Source organism: Nymphalis io, chromosome 28 (assembly GCF_905147045.1).
Source record: "Nymphalis io chromosome 28, ilAglIoxx1.1, whole genome shotgun sequence".
NCBI classification, from domain to species: domain Eukaryota; kingdom Metazoa; phylum Arthropoda; class Insecta; order Lepidoptera; family Nymphalidae; genus Nymphalis; species Nymphalis io.
In genome coordinates, this window is record NC_065915.1 from 2,768,072 (window position 1) to 2,789,747 (window position 21,676).

Genomic DNA, 21,676 nt, shown 5'->3' on the forward strand with positions numbered 1-21,676 from the left:
AGAAAATTTATATAAATATATATATATAATTAAGAAAAGTTTATATGTTATTTTAACAATGATGTTTTTAACACTTTTTGTACAACACAAGAAATAAAATATTATATTTGATTGTATAAGCTTAAATCAATTTCATGCTTATATACATTGGCCTCCAAAAAAATCGACCCACCTACATTTTTTGTATATATATATATATAGTAGTTTTATTATATTTAATTAAAATTTGAAAGCTTTCAACGGGTTTGCGGTTATTGGTAAATGAACTCGAAACGTACGTGAAATTAATATTTTATATGTTATACAATAATATCATATAACGATGTCCCGATCGATTTCGGCCACGACGGCCATTCACAATGGACTAGCCAACTGCGCAGGACGTTTTGTAAAGCGAAAGTGCAAACAAAACTGCACTTCGAATTCCTTCAATCTGATAATCTGATGTGACGCCAAATCCAACTGGATACAGTTTAGACTAGCGGTACTCGACCTTCTGGCCCGTTGGGTTTTTTTGATTGGCCCACTTGATGGTACTCTTAAACTATTGTAAATTTCAAAGGTTTTTATTAACACCGTTTCGATAAATCCGTTCACAGTTGTTTCATATAATTGTAAGAATTTATAGAATAGGCGGACGAGCATATGGGGCCACCTGATGGTAAGTGGTTACCAATCGCCCTTAGACAATGGCATTGTAAGAAATGTCAACCATCGCTTACATAGCCAATGCGCCACCAACCTTGGGAACTAAGATGTTATATCTCTTGTGCCTGTAATTACACTGGCTCACTCACCCTAAAAATCCCGATACCTAATAAATCATTACCTAAATAGGTACTTTATTTGCGACCCGCGTCACCATGACTAATACGTATTTGTGGGCTTTATTAAGAAAAGTTTGAGTATCGCTGGCTTAAACGAATAAATGAAGGCTTTGTTTCCGACACGGTACTGAAAGAAGTGCCAGTGAAACTTCGGGTTGATACTGAGAAATTCTCAAAAACTTTACTAACTCGGAGTTTGAATCCAGGACCACGGGATTTACGGCCTAATCAGTTATCTTATCTAAGGCTTGGTTAACATAAGCTTTATAAATATATAATTGTATTTAGGTAGATTGGCTTATGTATCACCACCGCCCAAAAACATTCACTGTAAGAACATCTCTTACATCGCAATGCGCTACCGACCTTGGAATATATTATTTCCCTGCCTGAAGTTGTGCTGGCTCACTCACTATTCAAACTGAAAAACAACAATGCTATTTTTTTTTAAATTTAAAAACCATCATATTAGATCAAAAACAAAATGTAAACGATAATAACTGCTATAGTGTAAAACTGTGATGCAGTTATAAATATATTGCTATGAAATATTGCTGTTTGGCGGTATACAATATATGATGAGTGGCTGGTACCTATCAAGGTGGGCTTGCAAAATGGCCTATCACCGAGTGAATCTACTAGATTTACCAATATCCAATAAGAAGTCGCTATATTTGTTGTAGATAATTTGCTGTCTCAGTTCGTCAATAAGTCGATGGAAGATAGACGCCATACAAACCTGTTTATGGAGGTTTAGCAATTTTTAATGCAACTGCATAACGTAACATGGCGTGGGTGTTATATATTATAGACGGTTATGTTAAAGGTCATTGCGTAGGTGTGAATGCAATGGATAGAATCAAAGATCGAAAATGATTATTATCTCTTATTTTCAAACATTAAATTATGGTTGCAATTATATTGCAACAAAAGCACGGTCGCTGCAGACTTTTATATCGAAATTTATATGCTAGTAATCATTTTTATTGCATTATCTATGCAAATAAATAAAATTGAAGTATCTGTCCTTTATTAAGTGTTCAGTCTATTATTCATATTGGTAATACGTACGTTAAAATAGCAGTTTTTGAAGGATTCTCGTCACAAGCCGAATTACACGCTTGCGAAGCCGCGGGTTTTGCTAGTATTGAAAAACGTAATAACTATTTTAAAATTAAAAGCTGTCCCTATCGCGAGAATAACAAGAATAAAGCTCTATTGATAACACAACTTTTAACGCTTAAGTATTTGTATAGTTTTGATAGTAATGTTTCTGATATCGATTCTGATGCAATATATTTGATGGGCCGGTTGCCGTGGTTGGTAGATACTTGCCTTACACGCCGAAGGTTGTGGGTTCGATTCCCACCCAGAACAGACATTTGTGTGCATGAACATGTCTGTTTGTCCTATGTCTGTGTGTAATTATCTATATAAGTATGTATTTACAAAAGAAAAGTAGTATATGTAGTATATCAGTTATCTGGTATCCATAACACAAGCTCTGCGTAGTTTGGGATCAGATGGCCGTGTGTGAATAATGTCCCAGGATATTATTATTATTTAAGCATCTTAACTACAGACTGAATTTCCGACCCAAACATTACTGTTTAGTTATTTATCTTATCGCAATTCGTTCGTGATCACTTATCGATGAAATATTGTCGCTGTGACGTCATTGTGAATGCGATTCGATTGTATAGATAGTGACGTAACTATGCGGATTATTTATCGTGTGAAGATGGTGAATTAAATGTTTTTTTTTTTCTCTTATAATCTAAACCGGTTGGTTTTATTGGTTATAAAGTTCGTGGTAAAATTGTTTGAGTTATAATTTGATAAGAACGTGTGGGATTCTTTTTGGGTAGGTGACAGTTGGATAATTGTTAAATTAAAAAAAAAAATCTTCTACCTTTAAAGGATTTTGCTTATTTTATTAAATAATAATGACAAAAGTAACTTGTATTGTACTTTGAATATCTATCAATTGGTGATAAGGCTTTGTGCAAGCCCGCCTGCGTTGGTACCACCCACTCAACATATATTCTACCGCTAAAGAGCAATAATAGGTTTTGTGCCCTTGTAGTAGACAAAAGAGACATAACTTCATAGCTCTTAGGGTTGGTAGCGCATTGGTGAAGTAAGGAACAGAGCCAATGTCTATAGACGGTGGTGATCACTTAAAACCAAGCGCCAGTCCGCCTATATATTATATTATAAATAAAAATAAACATCGTGACTTAAAAAAAAATGTATTATATTACATATTTTGACTTCTATGGTTCCGTTTTACATTTCCGCGAAACAAAAATACTTTCCAATGATACGATGATATATATAGTGTGAGTGAGACAACGTAATTACAGGCACAAGGGAAATAACATCTGAATTCCATTGTTATTTGTGTTCAGTTCCAATGAATTTACATTCTCTGCATACAAATAAAACATTGGATATTACAGCCAGTTGTAATATACATGACCCACTATAACAGGAATGGACATAGATGTGGATTATATTATTGTATAGTATAGTCATTTGTCGAGATGGCCTAGTGGTAAGAACGCGTGAATCTTAACCGATGTTCGTGGGTCCAAACCCGGGCAAGCACCTCTGAATTTTCAATTGCTTAATTTCTGTTTATAATTAATCTCGTGCTTTACGGTGAATGAAAACATCGTGAGGAAACCTGCATGTGTCTAATTTTATCGAAATTCTGCCACATGTGTATTCCATCAACCCGCATTGGAGCAGCGTGGTGGAATAAGCTCCAAACCTTCTCTTCAAAAAGTGAGAGGAGGCCTTAGCCCAGCAGTGGGACATTTCCAGACTGTTACTTACTTTTTATAGTCATTTGTGGTATGACTATATGTTATGTATGGTACCACCCACTGATTTATCTAACGCAAAGCATAAATAAGTTTATTTTTGTTACAATGTTTAAACTAATTATAATTAAGCTTATACCTATACTGAACATGTTAGAACTCTGGATATTTTACAGGTGATAGGGCTTTGTGCAAGCCTGTCGGTGTAGGTACCACCCATTCATCAGATATTCTACCGCGAAACAACAATACTTAGTATTGTTGCGATCCGGTTTGAAGGATGAGTGAGTCAGTGTAACTACAGTCACAAGAGAACAACATTTTCGTTCCCAAGGTTGTTGTATTTCTTACATCGCTAACGTCTATGGGCGGTGGTGACCACTTAATATCAAGTGATCTATTTGCCCGTTCGTCTGCCTATAGCATAAAAAAAAAACTCCAAAGCGGCTATTCCGCTATTCACGTACCCGTGACACCTGACTCTGTGTTGTTATTGAGTGCGTTGTATATTTGTATTGCTGTGTTTTCGTTTTAAGGATAAGTTTGCCATATTTATCACAGACACAAGGTACATCAAATGTTAGATTTAATTTAAATGTAACGACTGGTTTTTATTTCTTAACGTGTCAATGTCTATGTACATCGGTAACCACTTCAAACAGGTGGTCCATTTGCTCGTCTTCCTGTGACTAATAAAAAAAAAAACTTACATGGCCATTCGCCATTTATAGACTGTCGTTACGTCGAATGATTACATTTATAATCAAAGAACTCGTTCAACGATTTAAAATGAATACATAATGTAGATAAAATTTATATTTGGGTATTCCAATGATTCGCGTATGAATACGGACGAGAGAAAATGCTTAAATGTATTCGGTCATATATCGTCGATTGTTTTATTTATTATAGAAATATTTGTCAAACCATTGATACAATTATTGAAGTTAAGTTATTATCATGTAGTTATAAATTTATAAGTGAAGGAAACTTGAATTGAGAATAAGCTGAACTATAAAATATTATTTTATATAAAGCATGACAAGAACAAATTAGCAATAAAACTAAACATTAAATTTAATACTTTTATTTATTAAAAAATAAAAGAATACGTATACATATTAACTAAATCATTTTTTTTAAACAGTAACTTAAATGCTTATACTCGTATCTGTATATGCGTTTGGAGAGAGAGGACGTTTGCACGAGTTGAACCGAATCTACTTATTGAGATACCATTATACATCGTATTGTCGTGTATTCGTAATGAATACTGGGACTGGTTCTTAATTCTGGAATACAGCAATACAGAGAGTATCCCTCCAGAGGTTAGAGTACCTATTGCATTCACATACACAGACCTGTTTTTTTTTTTTTTTATAGAATAGGAAAGCGGATGAGCATATGGGCTACCTGATGGTGAGTGGTCACAAAACGCCCTTAGACATTGGCATTGTAAGAAATGTCAACCATCGCTTACATAGCCAATGCGCCACCAACCTTGGGAACTAAGATTTTATGTCCCTTGTGCCTGTAATTACACTCGCTCACTCACCCTTCAAACCGGAACACAACAATATCAAGTATTGCTATTTTGCGGTAGAATATCCGATGAGTGGGTGGTACCTACCCAGACGAGCTTGCACAAAGCTCTACCACCAGTAAAGTTGTACTGAATGATACTATAACTATATTAAGCGCTTTCATTATACAGTAGCAACTGTTTTTATTACAGTATCTTAGGTTAGCCCTCAAAATCACGAACCTAAAACAGCAATAGGCATTTCACGGGCACAAAAAATCTTAATTAATTTCGTTTTATGAAGTGTTTATTACAATTTTAAACTTATATCATATAATAATGGTATAATCATTTTAACATTTACAAGCAGTGGAAAAGTCTTAATTTTTTTATTAAAAAAAATAAACGAGTATTTTATTAGCTTAGGGCTTTATATAACTGAAATCCGTTTCTGCTTCATATATCTATAACGGATATCTTGTTAACAGGAGCATCACCTCCAGAGGGCAATATCGGGCACGGGGCTGATCATACCCACACCGGAAGTATGCCAGGTTTCAGACGTCGACTTCTACGAGAGATGCTACCCGCCCGACTACAAGATGCCCAAGCAGCATATACATATGCAGCGTGAGTGCGATCTTTTTTAACTATAAACATTATCGTTACGATTAATTTATTCCTGTGTTGATTAGTTTTGTTTATAATGTAGCTTTCAAGACTTATTGACTTTAAAATATGATTATTATTTGAATACTTAAGGAAGCCTTTTGGGTGTTCTGCTGGGTATTATTTTCGACCCCGTTTTGTTATTCATGTATAAAAGTGACTTAAATCTGTATATTGGGTATTGTATTTTTTTAATATAAATATAATGTAAAACCAACTAGGATTTATAATTATTCAATACGCACACTGTTTATAGATTCTATAACCTTTTTGATGATAATGAGACAGAATGATTCAAAAGTGACTTCTTACTTCAATACACTACTGTTAACAGTTATTTGAAAAATTTAATATATATGATATAAACTAAAAAATACTACATAAAACTTAATAAAACATTTTTAAATAAATTGATATAAATAAAAATCCTATTAACAATAATAATATTGTATATAATCTAATATTTACATATATTTGATTCATTCTATTTTTTATAATAATAAATTCTAGAATCCCATTTAGATTGTAAATACGAAGAATATCTACCATACTGGTGTATTGCATCATTTTATTAATTTTGAAATTTTAATGAAATACAGCGTTAGCTTGGGGTCATGTTTATAAATAATAAACGTATTGAGCAAACGCTTACGTCACTTGGTAAAATCAATGTCGTATAGCGGTGATGTCAAGTTGAATTGATTTGCTTGAACTGCTGGCGACGACTGCGAGCGTTATGATACAGGAATATTATCAACAGCGCAATAACTGTATTATTGATGGACGAGACTTTTTACCTCCATCAAGATTTTAGGTTCCTATTAATAAATCGTTTAAAATATATATTTGGTTTCGTTCGATTTGAAATTTAATTAAATTTAGGGTTGCCAGCCCTTAACCAAACATATTTGACTTTTTACTTCTGTGTTTGATCAAACATTTACAATCTCAAACGTGGTAGGTTTGGCTTTTTTTTAAGCGTCATGCAGTCGCAGTGCCTAGGATGTAAACGAAACAATGACGAATAATAATATAATACTTACGTACGTCCTTTTTTAATATTTATATATTTTCTGTTGAAAATATGTGTCGTGCGCTAAGGTCGTAATGTTTGACAAAATATAATGCAAGTCCGACTTTTTTATAAGACCTAGTTATTTATAGGTAGTTAATATTTTTTTTATCAAAACATATTGTCCTGTATTTTTTTTAAGCGATGATATATAAACAACCATAGCCTTACCCCAGCAGTGGGACACTTACAGGCTGTTACTACCATTACTAATTTCTACAAACAACTAGCTATCCTTCCGGACGTTAAAGTTGGTTCGTTGATATTATTAATAACAACACCTCTTAAAAGCTTATGCAAATTTTAAAATTCAAATCAGCTTTTGCGATAATACGGAGAAATAGATAAGGAAAAATATTACGATTATAAACGTTATAAAGTTAATCTTATTTTTATAATGAAGTGATTGTTTTACTCGTTAGCTGGAGGAAAAATAATAAAATTTAATCAGATAGGATTTTAGGGATAAAAATCTTTTTTATATAATATTAGTTTTTGCTCGCAACTTCGCATACGTGATAGTTATAAAGACTCTGATGGTGGTAGAGCTTTGTGCAAGCTTGTTTGGGTAGGTACCACCCACTCATCAGATATTCTACCGCAAAACAGCAGGACTTGGTATTGTTGTGTTCCGGTTTGAAGGGTGAGTGAGCCAGTGTAATTACAGGCACAAGGGACATAACATCTTAGTTCCCAAGGTTGGTGGCGCATTGGTGATGTAAGCGATGGTTAACATTTCTTATAATGCCAATGTCTAAGGGTGTTGGTGAACACTTACCGTCAGGTGGCCCATATGCACGTCCGCCTTGCTAATCTATAAAAAAAATGTTAGTTATAAAAAAGTAGTCTATATCCTTCCTTGGGGTTCAATCTTGCGTCATACCAAATATAATCAAATTCGGTTCATTAGTTTCGCCGTGGAAGCGTACCAAACGTACAGAGTTACTTACTCATTTATAATATCGATATCGATAATCGAAACGAACATGTTTTCTTAAGCCATGCCAACAGAGCTTAATATTCATTTTAACACCCTTCGTATATATATAATAATTTTAATCCGCTTGTAAGACATTTTATTATTTATATTAATCCAGTTTTATTCTTTATGTACTTATGTGATTTGTGTACACACGTGTTTTGTTGAAGTTAATTAGTTCTCTTTTATGCAAACGTAATTTATTCCTCTTTTATTTTTACTGTACTATGATCACCAAATTTCCTTATGATTATCCGGTTAATTGAAAATTCCGAACCAATATCAATCACTAGGAAGAGTGTATTTGAATGAAAATAAATTGAAACGCAGAGTAATTTTCGTTGCTGATTTAATAAAAACAACGCATGCTTTGAGCAAACACCCATGGATTCGAGATTCGCTAAAATCTTTACAAGTATGCTCTGCTCTTGTTAAGCGTGTGCTGGCCTAAAAGATGCAACAAAAAAAAACAAACAGTAGACAGTTAAAACGGTTAGATGGTTTTAATGAATATAAATATATATTTTTTTATTCTCTAGCTGCTATCCTTCCATTTTGCTCGACGTAAATCACATTTTAATAATTAATTAAGTCCATTATATTATATTCCACGACGTCTTTCTAAATTTAATGAGGACTTCTGTGTTTTTTATTGGAGCGTGTCCAATCCAATTCTATTAAGTAACATCAAAACACTTGTTTTTTTTTTGTTTATAATATTAGTAAAATTGTTCTATATATATACTATATAATAAAGTCTAAGATTAAATATTTTTAATTATTTATTTATAGATTTAAAATGAAAATATTCTTGAATATAAAAGCTATTATTCATCGAGAATTCTTAGTAGCGGGGTCTGTAGATAGTAAAATAGCAATTTTAAAGCCAGTAAAGTCCTTCAGTCCTGAGCCTAAATTCTCCGCTCGTATCGGCTTACCGCCCCATCGGATTATATCATCAGCCATTATTATAGTCGGCTATGACACATTATTTATTTATTATATATTCCGGTAGAGAATGAGGCAAACTTATTTCAGTGCGGAGGTGGTTTTAAACACATACGTAAACACCATCGGCAATATGGTGGCAAAAAAAAAACAATCATCAAATGCATTACAAGAAGGGTTCTCGTCAGGCTAGACTGCTGACCGTAAATTTATACTTCCATTAAGTAATAAAAATAAAAAATCTAACAATAAACAAAACACGGCTCCGGCCCCAAACAACATAAAAGCTAACAAATTATTCGTTATTATTATTCTATGTTTACACTAGTATTTTGTAAATTTTCCTTTTTCTTTGTTTTAAAGTCTTACTAAATATCTAAAGTATTGAAACAAAACTTGTGTACAATATATACATTCTATTCATCTTAAAAGAATTGAATTATTGTGGAAACCATTTACAACACGGTTGAATCGTGCTTTTTTTAAAGTACTGTTTAGTACTGTAATAAAAGTGTTTATACCTATGCATATAGTTCCGAAGTCGGATATTGTATATATATATATATATTAGAACATTATTCATCGTAAGATTTTAACCAATATAAATAAGAGAGGTTCTGCTAATATTGATATTTACTTATTTTTATATATCAAATGTATGCGAGTAACAACAAAATTGAAGAGCTAAAATATTCTCTTCAAATTTATACCAATTATAATGACGATCGGTTGAAAAGTTAATGTATGTGCTTTAGCGCCATCTGACTTCTAAACATAAATAAGTGACCGTAAATACCTTCTCCATGAGAACGTACATACGAATACACACATACAAAAATTACTTTTTAGTAATAAAACCGTAAAATAATGTATACAAATATATATTTATATAAGATATTGCAGTAGGTATGACAAAATGTATTAAGTCAAATCTTTTATAAAAATAAAATTGATCGCTGCCCGACCCGACTTCTTGCGGATGAAAGTTACAACTTCCGTTTTCCTTAAAGTTAAAATCTCCAAAAATTCTTACTTAGCAGATGCGTACCTCGTATAATAAACTTATGTTCTAAATTTTAACTTTCTATACTTTTGGTTGTATGTTATTTTGCGTCAGTCAGAAAAAAAACGATTTCATAAGTATGGCGATTGATTAAAATCACTATTATTTTGCAATGAACGAATGTATGAATTGATCGTTAATATTGCACATTCTAAACCTTTTTACTGGGACTCCATGTAACGTTTTAGCGAGCTAGAAGATGTAGTAATTGCATGGCATTGAATTGTAGCTGTTCGTGACGTGAATAGAAAGGACGCTTGAAAGGATCCAATATGTCTATCTGATTTAACCTTTATGTTTGTTTTTTTTTTTAATCTCATATATAATTTCGAATATCACGCGATATTTAGTTTATTACGTATGTGTGTATTGGTATTTGTATGTGTGTGCGTATAGATAAATTGTTTTGCTCTTAAAATTATATTTCTCTTTTTTAAAAACCTGCGAACTTTCTTTTCCGGTTCCTAAAATAGGATGATGCTTTAAGCTTAATGCTCGCCTTTTTTAAACTATATATTGTGTTCTGTAGTTCTGTACATTTTTTATATATTTTATTTCTAGTGTGTATTTATCATTATTGTTTTATTTTGTATGAAACTTTTTAATTGGAAGATTTTACTTCGACAATGAATAAATAATTGTAATGCCATAATATATATTATATTAAATTAATAATTAAAATTTAAAACAATTACTCAATCTCCGTTTTAAGTGATGATCTTTGATATCTATATCTTTGATGATAATATCTCTCAAAAATATTATATTTCATAAATATATAAATAAATAATATAAATAATATATGAAAATAGTATATATATATATATACATATATATATATATATATATATATATATATATATATATATATATAGCATAAACATTTATAATCACGTTATTAAAAATTAATAATAACATTTTGTATGATTCTTTTACTTATGTTATTTATAAATATTATAAAATGATATAATAATATCTTTATATATGTATATTAGGGTCCAAGCAAGCGTGATATTGGCATATAAATATATACGATTCATTTGCTATCGACTACAGTTATGGCGTGGTGGTGGCTGTCTGCGTTCGATCGTTATTTTGATTAAATTCGCTAGTTTGAATGATCGCATTGATACTACATAAGCTAGCAGTGAGAGACTGGGGGAGACAGGAGGGTTAGTAGTTTTGTACATAATGTGCTTTGAACAGACTCACTATATACATTGAGAGAGGCTTTAAACATTGTCGGCGAGAATATTACTTAAAAGAATAGCAAACATTTTTCCATAAAACAGATATTTTGTATCAATATATATTGTTCTCATTATATAATAAAATTTAAAATAAATTTATTTGTATATATTTTTTAATATTATTTTAATTTGTCTTGTACCGCTTGCATTTATTTTAAAGAATAAAGTTTGACCGATAGAAAATGCTTGGCAATGGCATCTTGTATCGACTAAGTATAGACTATTATATTAGTCAATACATTTTTTAAAAATCATATATAAATACTTGAGCCGCGATGATTAGAATACGTGATCCTACACGAATATTATGATCTCAAAAGACTCATGATTATTTTCAAGGAATTCAAAGCGCAGTATTAGAGGCCGTTGGTAAGTTTTATTTTTCGAATAAGTTTGATGAAATTAAAACTGTATTAGGAATATTGAAGGTAGCTTCAGCTTAAATATCTTCTTGATGTTTTTTTTTTTTTTATGCTTATTGTTTTTCTAAAGACTAAGCGTTCGCATCCTTGTTTAACTAATTGCTAAATATGACATTTGACTGTTTATAAATTGTTTAAAATAACGAATATACATTGTAAGTTAAAAGTGTATATTACTACTAACTTTAAGCATAAAAGCTATGTTGTAGATTTGCCCATATGGACGCAGAACTATCCCTCACTCAAATACGTTGATGTTCGTACAAGTCAAATAGTCCGTGAAAAGGGTATTAAATCGTTATGGATCTGTAATGGGAGGACCTTTATCCGCACGAACGACGAACATCGAAATAAATACGTCACAAAGATAGCTTACGTCATATGTAAATCATGTCTGTTTATGAGTTATTTTTTTTTCATTGACATTTAATTTTTTTAAATCAAAATGTTCGTGGTTTGAAATTTAAACTACATGACATAAATTGCTTCATATAGAAATAATGATGATATCATAGCTTTGATACCTGGCTGCTTATGTTAGTTGGAGAATTTGTCGTTCGTGATAAAAAATCTTTATATGTTTTAACGTGCCTCGAAATATTTGTCGAATAAACGTATGAGAAATAATTTACGTGACAAATATGTGATTCTGCAAACATCGTTCTATATAAGATCATTTCACAAACACTTCATTCGCAAATGTTTATTTTGCAAATGTGTTGAATGTCGAATCAAAATAATTATTTTGTATATCAATTCATTTTATGAAACAGTAATTTGTACAAGTATGAAAATAGCATTTATAATTTTGCCACACGTAGTTTGTAATATTGAGAATTTCTTAAAATCTCTTTTGTTTTGTATCAAAAGTCCTGTTAGTTTTTGTGATGCGTGAAAACTATTTTTTAATCGTTCAAAAGACAGGGTGTAATATAATACAAATGTATATAGAAAACAATATAAATAAATAAATAAAATAAATATATAAATAAATAAATAAATAAATGACAGGACCACCTCGAAATAGCTATGTGACAAATTTCACGACTCATGACCATCTATGTAAGGCATTGAGGCGTGTAATAAATAAAAAAAAACCATCTTTCTATTTTTAAAATGAGTAAAAAATCGAGTATAATTTGTTGAATAATATTTTACGATCATTTAGTGCGTAAAAACGGTTTTAAATTACGCCGGTCACCGGTTTCGAATGTAAATTTTACAGAGAACGAGCAAAAAACTTATTAATTAACTCTTAAAACGAACGGTTAGTTGTTTTTAAATATAAAATTTAATTAAACATCTGCTTATTTAATTACTTGAGACACTAATGGTATGTCTTCACTTCATAATTGATACTGTAAGAAATTACAACGCATTCCTCTTAATCCATGCGATCATAGATGTTATCTTGCTTTCATATCTATAATTAAATTGTACACAGCCTTCCATTCGGAACACCGAGACGGGTCAGTATGAAGCCCTCAGGTAAAATCTTATAATATAATGCGTATGTCCTGTTAGTTTTTGTGATGCGTGAAAACTATTTTGTAATCGTTCAAAAGACAGGTTGTAATATAATACAAATGTATATAGAAAACAATATATACTTTAATAAAATATATAATGAGCTCTTTTAAAAATATGCGTCGTAAAGCTTGAACATAGAGTCGATAAAACGTGATTAAAATTTATTTATTTAGTTCCAGGTAGCTATTTACAAAATTTTATATAATATAATATCCTGTTACAATATTCACACACGGCCATCTGATCCCAAACTAAGCAGAACTTGTACTATGGAAACCAGACAACTGATATACTACATATACTACTTTTCTTTTGTAAATACATTATATAGATAATTACATCCAGACCCAGGACAAAGAGACATGTTCATGCACACAAATGTCTGTCCTGGGTGGGAATCGAACCCACAACCTTCGATGTGAAAGGCAAGTATCTACCAACCACGGCAACCGGCCCCTATGATAATACTAGTTCGCCCAGTGATGATATTCGATTGTACACATTGTTGTAAGTTTGAAGAAAACGTGAACTTGCATGTTTCGTATGTTTATGAACTTGCATTTGTCGTTAATAGCTACCAAACCCAAAAAAAAGAAAATAAAATCGCGTGACAAACGAGTAGAAAGAGGTACTAAACTGTTTTCGTGTTCTCCGTTCTTATATAGATACTATATTATTACTACCATCGTTTAAGTCGGTACCGTAATTATTGTATTCAATAAGACGTCACAAAGAAATTCGTCTTTTAAATGATCTTATAGAATAAGCAAGACTATGTAAAAACCGAAAACGAATTCAGCAAAGAATAACACAGCCGTCGCATTTCCCGCGACCGTTATTGATAAGAAATGGCGAATGTTCCGTTACTTTAATAAAACAATCCATTGCACCGTAATCCGTCGTCGCAAAGTCCATAATGCAATAACGGCTGCAATAGCAACTCGTTTCGTTAAACTAAATTGTTTCAAAATTAAGTTTATTTACTTGTAATAAAGTTTAATTTGCGATACGGCTTCATTGATACGGAATGCGTATGAGTCAGTTCAAATTACCCTCGCCGAGTCACAGCTGATTGTACCAGCTGGTTTTTATCTTGCAAGTGATTTAGCACTTTATATGTTTGCAATAAAGATTGTTATTGCCTGTGGAACATTGATTTTAACTTGAAGGGAAGTTAAAAGGAATTCTGTACAGGGATCGAGTACAATTTCCTTTGGGTCTCACAGGTTACTGTATTTTATATACTGTGAGCATATATATGTTTTTTATTGCATGAACTTTACGTTTGTTTTGATATTATTACTTTTTAGTATTTTTTTTTTTTTTATAGAATAGGAAGGCGGACGAGCATATGGGCCACCTGATGGTAAGTGGTCACCAAACGCTCTTAGACATTGGCATTGTAAGTAATGTCAACCATCGCTTATATAGCCAATGCGCCACCAACCTTGGGAACTAAGATTTTATGTCCCTTGTGCCTGTAATTACACTGGCTCACTCACCCTTCAAACCGGAACACAACAATAACAAGTACTGCTGTTTTGCGGTAGAATATCTGATGAGTGGGTGGTACCTACCCAGACGAGCTTGCACAAAGCTCTACCACCAGTAAAATATTATTTTACTGGTGGTAGATATAGATATATTAGTATATTAGATTAGAGGCAGAGCCGAGATAGCTTAGTGGTTAGAATGCATGAATTATAAGCGTTAGGTTGTGGGTTGAAATCCCGGTAAGCACAAATAAATTAAAGCCTAGTTTTGAGGAGGATTTTTGACAAATGCAAATTTCCTCATGATATTTTCCTTCGCCGGCGAGCACATGCTAATTCAATTAGGCTCGACCGGATTTTACCCGCTTCGGTTCAGAACCACGTGTTTAAACCACTGGGCCGTGATTAAAATTTGATTATTATTTGCGCAAACAAAGGATTTATGACACTTAAAGCTACAAGTCACCATCAGAAAATTGACCAATCGAGTTGCTTCTATTGATATAATTTGCCGAGGTTTATTTACAGCAATACAGGAAGTGATGATCGTGTTACTTCATATAATTGGGATATACGACAAAATTTAACTTTTACTTTAGAGGTAAATTTAAAGAGGCACAGATACTTACTAGGTTTATAGGTTTATTTACAGTAATACAGGAAGTGATGATCGTGTTACTTCATATAATTGGGATATACGACAAAATTTAACTTTTACTTTAGAGGTAAATTTAAAGAGGCACAGATACTTACTAGATATTAGATAGGTTAGTAAGTAATACATTAGAGTATCTGGGCTTAAAAAGTAAACATTTAACAAACTTCAGAATAACATATTATAGCTATAATAAAATAACCTCGCAGGATATGCTCTAGACACTCAAGCCGCATGCTCCTAGACTCCTACATATATACTTTTATACATGTAAAACATTTGAAACACACGATACGATTGTCTGGCGCTATTTTATTTATAATATTGTATATAAGTTAATCGGTGTTTTTAAGATATCATGAGTTTTTTTTTATAAATAGGAAGGCGGACGAGCATATGGGCCACCTGATGGTAAGTGGTCACCAACGCCCATAGATATTGGCATTGTAAGAAATGTTAACCATCGCTTACATCGCCAATGCGCCACCAACCTTGGGAACTAAGATGTTATGTCCCTTATGCCTGTAATTACACTGGCTCACTCACCCTTCAAACCGGAACACAATAATACCAAGTACTGCTGTTTTGCGGTAGAATATCCGATGAGTGGGTGGTACCTACCCAGACGAGCTTGCACAAAGCTCTACCACCAGTAATGCAATTTAACGCTGCGCACATGGTATAGACTGAACTTATTTTATACGACTAAAATATTAGCTTTGTTTAAATGTTCTCTTATCGGTCAACTCATAATGCATTAGTGTGACAGTTAATTCTCTTAAGTCTCTCAATACAGTGGATGTTAATATGATACGTAAATTACATAGGACTCTAAAAAACGAATATATTGGATTGTTTGAAACTCATACAACATACATAATTAATAAAGTTAAATAACTCGTTGTAATAAAAATATTTTTTAATAATGTTACAGTATTATCTTATATATAAAATTATTGTTATTATTTTATTTTATATTTCAAAATAAAAACTGAATACATAAACTGAACGAAACTTATAAAAATGTTGATTCGATTTTTTCATACATATATCAAAAATATAAGTCGCGAATTATTCTATTATCTCGATAATATATTAAAAGACATATATTTATATATATTTTTATGTCGCAGCGATATCTTAGAGTATAAATTATACTTCTATTCGAACCACGTGACCCGAGAAACAGAACAGCTATTTGTTTTCTCAGTATTCCCTTCACAAATAGAATGCATATCGTATATGTTTGTTTGTAATAATGCTTTATAGAATCAATAAAATGTTGTTTAGTAGTTTTACTTATGTGTGTGTGTGGGTGGGTAAGATTTAAGACTTTGACGCTCGAATTATGTAACAAGATTGGCTCTGTCAGCGACCAAATGAATCCTTTCTATAAATTTTTTTTCTAACACAACTAATGTTGGTTCTTATGTGGATTAAACATTCATATATTCAATACGCAAGTCTTTCTTGCAAATCAATTCGTCTATTGTTGAATACAAAATATCAATCCTCACAGAGTTCAGTTTAGTTGCCGAGATTATCTCAAACAAACAAACATACAAACAAACATAATTAAAAACGATTGCTTTATGGGTATCGTTGTAGTGAAAGATTAGTGAATCAAATGTATCATTATTTAAATTGAACCATAGCTATGAATAATGTTTTGTAACGCTGTGACCTCTAACATGTTACATGCACTTTGATTTTTTATAAAATTACCATGATATTGTCAATAGCGTCTTGATTCCGTAATACTGTTGTTTAATACGTAGTGTTGTTGTATTTTGATTGAAAGCGTGAGTGAGCCAGTGCAACGATTCCGTCGGATCCGGTTTGAAGTTACACTGACTCACTCACCCTTGTGCCTGTACAAGGAACATAACATCTTAGTTACCAAGGTTGGTGGCGCATTTAAGATGTAAGGAATGTTTAATTTTTCTTACAACGCCATTGTCTATGGGCATTGGTTATCACTTACTATGAAGTGGCCCAACTGATATCCGCTAATCTATTTTATATAAAATAAAATATAAATATAGTTAAGCATATGCAACTCTGTGCTGTTTGCCTGAAAGAAGCCCTGATCTTCTGCTCAGATCCAAATGCTCTAATCTTTGGGCCATCTAAGCCATAATAAAAATTTCAAGGGTTACATGGGGTAACCCTTGAAAAAGAATATGGATTCTTACTTATCAATATGGCTCTCGAAAATATTTTTTTCTATTATACTTGACTCGAGTTTTTTTTTATACCACTTAGTTATTTAAGCTTATTTAAAACATTTGTTGTGCTGAACGCAATAAAAAAAAACACGGAACGAATTTGGGACGAGTGGGTGCAATATGGCGTCAGACAGCGATGTATTAAAGTTCTATTGTAGGGCTTTCTGTTGATGTTAGTGTGTTTAGCCCCGTGACGTAAAACGAAGGGCATCTGTCTGTGGCGGTTTATTCTGTTTTAAACTTGATGTGAACAAGATAGTTCTAAGCTATTAATTATGAAGATCTGTTCCGGTGTTATAGATCACCTGCCCATTGAAATTACGCTATCCCAGTAGTAAAATAATACTACTAGATACTTATAATAAAGTTTGAGGGCCAACACACACATTTGTTTTTTTTTTTTTATTGTATTTGCGTCGTTCAATAATAAAGTAGTAACTGTGAACGTAATTAATTAGGTCTATACCAAACAACCAGAAGGTTTTTTTTAAGCTAGTATCCTAGACGTCCTTTTGTCTAGATATTTGGCCGGTTTTGCGATACGAATTCTCTTCGCAGTACGATTTCATAGTTTATCGTTGGGAGTCAATTTACCGGTTCTTATAACGGGCAGAAAGCCAGATCTAGATTATTTTAATAATAAAATGATACTATAAAATAAGCTTCATATTATATATGCCGTTGGTGCTTCTGTTATACTTGTAACTATACTAGCGACTCGATTTGCTTACGGATAGTAGAAATGATTTATTATTATATATTATTACGTAGTTCGAGACTACAGATATAGAGAATAAAAAAGGTGGAGGTCGTATTCGTTGATTTCCTTACATGATATATGCATTTTTTTTTATATAGAATAGGAAGGTGGACGAGCATATGGGCCACCTAATGGTAAGTGGTCACCAAACGCCCTTAGACATTGGCATTGTAAGAAATGTCAACCATCGCTTATAGCCAATGCGCCACCAACCTTGGGAACTAAGATTTTATGTCGCTTGTGCCTGTAATTACACTGGCTCACTCACCCTTCAAACCGGAACACAACAATATCAAGTATTGCTGTTTTGCGGTAGAATATCTGATGAGTGGGTGGTACCTACCCAGACGAGCTTGCACAAAGCCCTACCACCTAGCATATATATTAATTATAATATAATACATACAAATAAATTTATTCAATATTCAATTTACAAATTAAAGGCGTTTTATTGTTGGGTTATAATCCAATATAAACTTACGAAGCGAACTTTTTATAAGGACGCTTTTCAATTACGCCTCGTGGACTAATCCGCCATCCGTAAGTTAAATTAGTGGAAAATAGTAAGTGAGTTTCTTGACTTTTCTACTTCTCGGTAGAAATTAAATTCTGAGCAGGAGCTTTACATTGTTTGATGCGGTTTTGACGATTCAAAAGTGCTTCAATGCGTATAAGTTCCCAATTGAATGAAGAATATTTTCATTATCATTTTGATAATTCCTAATATACGACTGGGCGTTACCCATCTGTTCGATATGGTACTATGCCAGAAACCTTCGATCGAGTGCCAACAATAATTGTATAAAGTTTCAACTCAAACGATTGAACGATGCGTGAACGCATAGATTAAGAATACAACCGTTGTTTTTTTGTAAATAAGAATAGCAATAAGTGACAGACTTTGTTCAGACTGTTTATACGTAATCTTGGCGATCGGTCTTGTATGTTGCAGCGATATCAAACGCCAAATTATGAAAAAGTAAATATAAATATAAAAATCTTCACATATTTCTCTTCTTTTTTTGAATAGAAAATAATAATAATGTCCTCCAGACCGATTTCGGCCACTGCGGCCAATCTCAAGAGAGATTAGCCAACTACGCAGACATTGTAAGAAATGTTAACCATCGCTTACATCACCAATGCGCCACCAATCTTGGGAACTAGGATGTTATGTCCCTTGTGCCTGGAATTACACTGGCTCACTCACCCAATAATAAAGTATTGCTGTTTTGCGGTAGAATATAGTGTCAAAAATGTAAGTAACATTTACAAATCTGAATAAATATTTTGATCTCATCTTTATGAAATTAAAGCATCGCTTACATTATAACAAATTTATCAAACAGAATTTCAAACTGTTTCGGTAAAGGCTTTTACAGTATTTGAAAACTCATTTAAATTACAAATGTATGAAATATAAAACTAGCCTTTGATTACCTAAAAATATAACTTAAAAAACACTTTGAAGCTTTTTTACTACACAAAATTCATACGACACTAAATAAAATTCTCTTGTGTAATCTACTTAGTGTACTTTAAACTGTATTAAACCTTATTACGAAGTATTTAAGTTCATATTGTAATGTAGCAACTATCAACCCTCCATATAAATTGATATTCAGCGAACCATAACGCAGGGTTGCCATCAAGCGGATAAATTTAAAGTTTTTTTTTCTTTTATAAATGTTAACAAATGTTTTGTGTATTTCTTTATTTAATGTCCGCTATGAACGAAGAGCCGAGATGGCTCAGTGGCTAGAATACGTGATTATTAACCGAAGATTACGGAATTAAACCCGGACGGACACCAAAGGTACTGAACGAGTGTCGTGCTTGGCGAACCAGTATGTTTCAGTCGAAAATCTACCATGTGTGTGTTCACTAACTCGCACTGGAATCGCGTGCGCCATAAGCTTTAACCTTCTCAAGAGGAGAGGAAGCCTTATAAAAGAATTCAGCATGTACATATGTATATCTTTTAACATTGTAAATGGTACGTGCTGTTACTTTGTATGAAAACTATATAAATAATTCAATATTGTTTATAATAATAATCATTTTTGATTACAATTCTAAGAATCGTAGAGTGATTTTAAAATATAACAAAATAGGTTCGATTTAAGTATTTGATAAGATACATATCTTAATGCTATAATGCAAACGGAGAGATATGGTTCATATTTCGTAAAAACACAGCTAAAATATGTAAAAAAAATGGCGCTTATTGTCCGTCATACTTCAGTCGATTGCCTTGTTTGTTGTGTCTAGCCTTCCCGTCTGCATAGCACGAGATAATATATATATATATATATTTATAGAATAGGAAGGCGGACGAGAATATGGGCCACCTGATGGTAAGTGGTCACCAAACGCTCTTAGACATTGGCATTGTAAGAAATGTCAACCATCGCTTACATAGCCAATGCGCCACCAACCTTGGGAACTAAGATTTTATGTCCCTTGTGCCGATAATTACACTGGCTCACTCACCCTTCAAACCGGAACACAACAATATCAAGTATTGCTGTTTTGTAGAATATCTGATGAGTGGGTGGTACCTACCCAGGCGAGCTTGCACGAAGCCCTACCACCAGATCGAAAAACAGCGTTTTATATAAAAACAGCTGAATAACGCGAAGGTAGAGAACACATTGATAATAATTATTAACATTATCAAATGTATTTTGTTCGTTATGCGTCTGTCTCTTTCGTGTTATATCCACTCCAATGAATTATCCAGCTAAAAATTAAATTAAATTGTAATATATATTTAATTGTACATAATATAATTGTATGGTTTTTCTTTATTGCTTAAAACGACACGAATTAAATACATAAATTAATTAAAATAAATGTGAACTCGACAACCCTAGTCGGGGAACCCTTTGGCGGGATAGCGTTGGCTTTTATTTTTAATCAAGCCCCGTTCACGCTGTATGGATTTTCGATTCGAAAACAAAATTATTTTTATTTAGTTTTTGTATAAAATTTTACTGTAACCAACTTATTCCCTGATGTCTAGATTCTGGTTGGAAATATCAAATTATATTGGAATTTTTCTTCCTTACGGATTCTTATTATTTATTTGACAGTAACACTAACAGCCTGTTAATGTCCCACTGCTGGGCTAAGGCCTCCTCTCCATTTTGAGGAGAAGGTTTGGAGCTTATTCCACCACGCTGCTCCAATGCGGGTTGGTAGAATACACATGTGGCAGAATTTCAATGAAATTAGACACATGCAGGTTTCCTCGCGATGTTTTCCTTCACCGTCAAGCACGAGATGAATTATAAACACAAATTAAGCACACGAATATTCAGTGGTGCTTTGCCCGGGTTTGAACCTACGATCATCGGTTAAGATTCACGCGTTCTTACCACTGGGCCATCTCGGCTTTTTTTCATTAATTAGTATCAATAATATATTA

At 32.6% G+C, this 21,676-nt stretch overlaps 1 protein-coding gene across 4 annotated transcripts in view; it reads left to right on the forward strand.

Moving 5' to 3' along the window:
* LOC126779051 (uncharacterized) overlaps window positions 1-21,676 on the forward strand; it is a 95,354-nt gene that overhangs the window by 49,478 nt on the left and 24,200 nt on the right. For all 4 annotated transcript variants that reach the window (XR_007670268.1, XM_050502826.1, XM_050502827.1 and 1 more), the window contains exon 2: window positions 5,666-5,807. Coding sequence is in view for 3 of the 4 variants with exons in the window: in XM_050502826.1 (XP_050358783.1) it covers window positions 5,666-5,807 (142 nt within the window). In the remaining variant the exon portion in view is untranslated. The remainder of the gene's footprint in view (window positions 1-5,665; window positions 5,808-21,676) is intronic.